This window comes from Cystoisospora suis, assembly GCF_002600585.1.
Source record: "Cystoisospora suis strain Wien I chromosome Unknown contig_4959, whole genome shotgun sequence".
Taxonomy (NCBI): domain Eukaryota; phylum Apicomplexa; class Conoidasida; order Eucoccidiorida; family Sarcocystidae; genus Cystoisospora; species Cystoisospora suis.
The window spans coordinates 1-5,990 of NW_027157751.1; the positions used below are offsets into that span (position 1 = coordinate 1).

The 5,990-nt window shown below is 44.3% G+C and overlaps 1 protein-coding gene across 1 annotated transcript; it reads right to left on the reverse strand.

Moving 5' to 3' along the window:
• Positions 1 to 411: 411 nt before the first annotated feature.
• On the reverse strand, positions 412 to 5,989 carry CSUI_008715 (m28 family protein; the record flags this gene model as incomplete). Its single annotated transcript, XM_068068840.1, has 5 exons — positions 5,792 to 5,989; positions 4,069 to 4,982; positions 2,564 to 3,131; positions 1,620 to 1,735; positions 412 to 673 (listed from the first exon to the last, which is right to left on the reverse strand). Coding segments are annotated over exons 1-5 (1,944 nt in total), but the record flags the coding sequence as incomplete, so codon positions are not given.
• Between the last annotated feature and the right edge of the window lies 1 nt (position 5,990).

Below are 5,990 nucleotides of genomic sequence, written 5' to 3' on the forward strand. Positions count from 1 at the left end.
AGATAGATAGATACCTGTGTTCTTAGGCAATCTACACGAACTAGTCTCTCATTTCCTAAAAGGACCACTGGCAACAGAAAATCTGAGAAAGGCGATGGATGGATCCTCCTCATTCCACTCTAACCTGCTAAGAAAAGACTAAAGGCTTCTGCAAACAGGTCTAGTCTACCACCCTCTCGTCCGTTTTTCTCGTCCAGAAAAGACAGACTAGCCTACGAATGAGCAATGCAAGTCCAGTGTACGTATCTACATCCCCATCACCAAGATAGCTCTTGTCGTCTCAGTATTCTATTCCTGTCTTGTTGAAATTCATCTCTCATCTTTTTCTGGATGGATTCCAAAGGACCCAAGAGAAAAGAAAAAGACGAAGGAGAAGATCAAGAAGAAGAAGAAGCTTCTTTGATGATGAGACGGGCCATGCATGCGTGCATGCTGTACAATCCCCCCTTTAGATCGTACCCCTGATTTGCCTTTAAGAAAAAGAGTGAACTCGACGAAAGCCGGAGGGTGAGGCGCGAAGAGAATCAAGTGTATACAGTCACAGTTGCGAATTCTCTGAAGTTCCGTCATGTGACTTAAACTCCATCCGGCAATTGGTGAGGCAGGCAGTAAGACAGAAAACAACGTCGATCCGCCAAGTCGCATCTGGAGCCTAGTCTGATCTGTCTTCGAACTGAACAAAAAGAGGAAGAAGAAGTAGAGGCAGCAAAGAATGACGGGATAGGAAGAGAGAAGGGTGCAAAAGAAGCCCGAGAAAGACAGAAGGATGCTCGCAGTGGAAGTAAAACATGATACACATGGGTACACGTCGGAACTCTCAGACAAGCATGCACCTACATACATAGAGCAATACATACATACACATGTATATATATGCACACAGACATGTCATCATCGCGATTCGCTAGCTGTTGCTAGTACGGCCAAAGCATTCAGCTTACGCGACGCTTGTTCTGATCTTCACGAGTACCCGAGATATACATGAAACGAACGCCGAAGAAATCAAGAGGTTATCTACGGAGGGGAGAAATTCTGTGATGAGGTATGTCCACCATGTCACGACCCACATCAGCCGATTTCACGAGGAGACTGGGAAGAAGGAATCAGCATGTATATATATGTATGAATATACATGTATGACTGGAAATAATACGAAGTTCAAGTGAGACGGATGATAAGTACATAGTAACTTCGTCCTATCTCTACACACTGTTGCTTCAGAAGTACCGGTTCCTGGAATGGATGCACCGTTTGACTTCCTAGTATCTTTTCTAAATTCTTCTATAAACATTTCGAGGGATAATGAGCAGAAGCAAGCAATGCATGCACGAATGCATGCACGCATCCGTCCATAGATATATACACACAAAAGCAAGAGCACGTGAGATTTGTATAGAATCCTCCCCGGTCATTCTCTTGTGTCAATAAAGAAAAAAGAGCCTAGAAGGACGCTGTGACATGCGCATGCAGACTGCTCTCTCAGTCACCTGCGATTACTACTTCCTCGAGTGTAGAGAACGTCCAGGCATCATGGTAGAGATTGTGCGTGACCGGAGAAAAGGAGAAGGACGAGATTTTCTTCTCCACTGAAAGAAAAAGAGCGGTGTGCGAAAACTTACTCATAGAGCGATGAGAATACTGCCCTTGTAGGGTGAAGAAAGATGCTGGAAGGAAACGAAACATTTCCGTTTTTGTCAGGGAGAAACTGCTCTGGGAGATGAGGAGGTAACAAAGCCTACAGAAAAAAAAATGCGGGTGGATGTCTGTCCGAGTGTGTACACAGGCCATGGCCAAGAAGGTGTTTCTCTTTCTTGCTTAAGGAATAACAAGAGAAAAGAGAGAAGAAGCAAGCCACATAGGAAAGTCCCATCAGCCCAGTCGCCGCGGCTAATCACTCTCTTTAGATAAACGCCATAGGGAGGACTGTGGGACGTTAAAGAAAGCACAGATACAAATTAGACTTCAACAAGGGCGACAAATGCTTCTATCCACGACGTTGCGCACGCAGAGGTCCACCGATACACATGGCACGTGCATGCATGCGTGCATGCGTGCACGCCTGAATGTAGGGACACGTATATCTGGCTCGCTAGACATACGTGAAGACTCCGTTTGTTGGTCCTTTGGAACGAGTATGTATCATCGCGAAGTGCTTCTTCTTTCGGGTTCCTGACATCCCGCCTCTCGCCACGGCTGAGTGTCAGACGTATATCCCAACAGATGCGTGCCTCCATGTGCCGACTGTTACACCCGTGAACGCACATACAGACTGCACAGGCCTCTAGTCTCGGAGGAGAAGGCGTACACATGACGGTGTATGTATGGCGACGTATGCATGCGTATGCGTCTATACATCTATGTATGAAGACGGGCGCGGTATTCGCATAATCGTATATATAGATATATATACGAAGATATAAATATAGCTAGATATGCACTGATACCTAGGCGTGCAGTTTCATATGAGCATCTGCATGCGTATGTATGCATTTTCTAGATCAGCTAGGTGATAATGAGGACTCCCAGAGACTAAACTGCTTGAATGAGAAAAAAGGCAACTGACCAGCCCTGGGTGGTTGGTGTGGCTCGTCTTGTCTTCCAGCCTTAGATCTTCATTTCTCCTTTCTGCCTTCTCTTCTCTCCGGCTATCACTGTGATCACCCTTATTCTCATGAAAAGAAGAAGACGAAGTCGGAAGAGAAGAATTGACTTCAATCATAGCGACAAGAGCTTCTCCTTTACTATCAGGTGGCGCCACAGGGATCTGAGGCAAGTGCATCATGCGATCTCGTACCGTCTCAAGAGATCCTTCACCAAAATGAACTATCATTACATCTTCCTTCAAAGACAAAACTGTTGACTTGCTCTCCTCGTCATTCTCTTTCTGCAGATTTCTCTTTTCCTTAGACTGCCGTTGTTCGTGAGGTTCTTCTCCTTGTTCTTTTTCTCCCTTTTCTTTTCTCTCCCTCTCGGCCTTCAAACGTGTCTTCTCCGACTCTTCTCTCTTCTCAGCTGTTGAAGAATGTGATGGACGGTTCATCGCTGTCTTCACTCCGCGTCGTATAGCCTCAAGAACGTACGGAGATGTGTAACTTGAAGGATCTAAGAGACGTCCAGGAGGACTGACACCTCTGGGGTATGTCGTTTTGAAGGCAGAATACACAGAGAGAGGAGAGGTAGAACAACTCCACCAAACATACACAGTAAGGACAGGGACAGAATCTTATCGCTCTGAGCTTACTCCTGCCATCGCCGTCGTCGAAACAAAGAGAACATTTCACATGAGAAGTTGAGTTCAACTTCTACGTATGTTCGCTTCTACACGCACCTTGTTAACACTTGCATGTCAGCCATCAACAGGAGAAAACGGAAGTCACCACGGCTATCTTTGAAACAAGATGTCGACATCCCTGTCCGTATGTGAACACCCGTACACACACTACTTTTCTTATCACTGAAAAGTGCAGTCATGTTATCGAGCTAGCTACCCATATCTATATATATATATATAAACACTCATGTCATTCTTACTGCATGATGCATAAAGACACAACAAATGCGAGTTGTTGACACATGCATGCCCTATCTCGTATCTCTACAACTACAACTACTACATCCTTATCATGTCTTTAAGCGCTCATGACTGTCATTCTCTTCCTTAGTCCCTTCACTTAACGGAACCGATACGGACCTCTTGTGAAGTCCCCTCCTTGGAGATGAATGAACACAAAGGAGAAGAAGAGAAAGAAGTTATGCGGAAGATACATCGAAACGGCAACAGAACAAGAAGAAGAAAGAGGACGACGTTTGCTTTCCTGGAGAAAGAAGTCATCCTGACCTACCTCTACCTACATTCTATTCACAGCACAGCGATGAAGAGATACCAACGAAAGAAAGGACTATGCATACTGCAAGGTGCGTCGAAATAGCAGTCTCCTGTACAGCAACGCTGAGAAAGTAAAAAGAATAGAAGAGAATTCAAACTCATCACAACAGAAGGACACTCTGAGACAAGAAGAGAGATTCTCATGTATGTGTTTTGCCGGCTTGTCTCTGACGATCACATACCTAATAAGAATTCCGATATCTTCTTTATACTTCTTTCCTCTACTAGGGATGAAATTCCGGCCCACCATGTCGTCATCGGCAATTCTCCATCTTCCTTGGCTTTCTCCTTCTCTCATAACTTCGCCATTGATATATCTTCTACTGAATAGTCTCAATTCCAGCCGTAAAGGTCTCTCTGGACTGTAGGGAAAGGAAGCTCGGGGTCTATATCCGTGGAAGATAGAAGAAAGAGAAGAGATGAAAAGACTGTTTCCGACCCTCTCAGCGAAAGTCGGCATAAAACTTCTCTCTAAAATCCACCACAAGTCCTTCTTCTCCAAGAATGCTTGCAGTGAAGATAGAGGAGACACATCTAGGCCTATCATAGAAGAAAAGAAGCTTTTCTCTCCTCTTTGAGAGTCTTCTTCCTGCTTCTCACTATCAAGAAGGTTTGCCCCAGCATTCTCTTGAGGGAGTTCCACAGCCCCGTCAGAAGAAGAAGAAGAAAGCGATTTAGGCGACGATGAGAAGGAAGGCGGAGATCGACGGCAATAATAAGAGATGAGAAATGCTAAGACTACAGCACCGACAGCAGTTCGCCATGAAGAAAGCGGTAAGAAAAACAGCCGGCGTGGTCGTCTTGAGATCACTCCTCTTTCTTCTTCGTGTTCTGTTGTTGATGCAGGAGACCCATTTCTCTTCATAGGATGACCTCTTCTCTCTAAGGTAGAGGTTGTAAGGAAATCAAAAGAAGACTGATAATGATAATGATGATGATGAAGAAAGAAGAAAAGAGAAGGTGCAAAAAGAAGAGGAAGAAGAAGAACAAGACCGGGAAGAACAATCATCGACGTAACAGAGCTGTCTCCTAAACCCCACACTGAGTTCGATCGACCTAATGCCGCAGAGAATGTCGATGCTAAAGAAACAGACACCTATCAACAAGAGAGAAGAAAGAGAAAAGACAGAGACACGAAGAGAAACGACACACGAGATATCTAAAAGAAAGGAAGCCGGGAAGAAAGAAAGAATGCAAAGAAACACATGAGAGGAAAAGCCCTACTATCTCATGTGGAACGAGACACAGGAACGGCAGTCGTACAGCCTGCCTATGCTGCGATGATTTTGCCAGGTGACATTCTTTCTCAGTCCAGTACACCGACGGTTAGTTAGCCTGAGTATCACGAGGTTGATATAATGATCAAACAGTAGGAAATGAAACGTATGTAGAGATAGGGAGGGAGCAAAGGAGGAATGGATCTACGGAAAGACAGAGACAAAGACCGGCAGTCCTTCTCTCCAACAGGAAGAAGATTAAACACGGAAAACGCAAAGAAGAAGAAGAAGAAAAGCCATGAAGAAAGGACAGCGGAGATGCAGCCCTCCTCTCGTATGGAGCTTTAGAAAAGCGAGATTTATGTAGAAAAAAAGCAATCTAGATGCTGTGTTGCATAGGTCAAGAAGAGATACGTTTCTACATGTATATCTGCACTTACAATATGAATGTACAAATCGTTAAATATGCACTTGCCTTAAGGGTTGACAGATCTTGTACGTACTTTCGTTAGCTAGTTTGTCATTCGTTCCACAAGAGAAGAAGAAAGAGAAGAAAAGAAGAAGACGATACACACCTCCAGAAGAGAAAAGACAACATGTACGTAGACAAACAACCGGAGGACTAAATATACACAGATATACATGTATATATATATATATATATATGTGTATCTGCTATCAAGTATACCTGAACTAGGACCGTAATGGGTACCATGATGAAGAGACAGTGAAGAAAAGAGAGAAGAGAGGCTTTTCGTCTTGCATCCATCATCTTCAGTAAGCATGCATTCTCGTCTTTCTCTTCTTTGTCCCTTCTTCCCGCCGAAGCCTTTCTTTCTGATACGACCTCTCCTTTCTGATCATCTGTTGTTCTTCTCTCTAGAGAA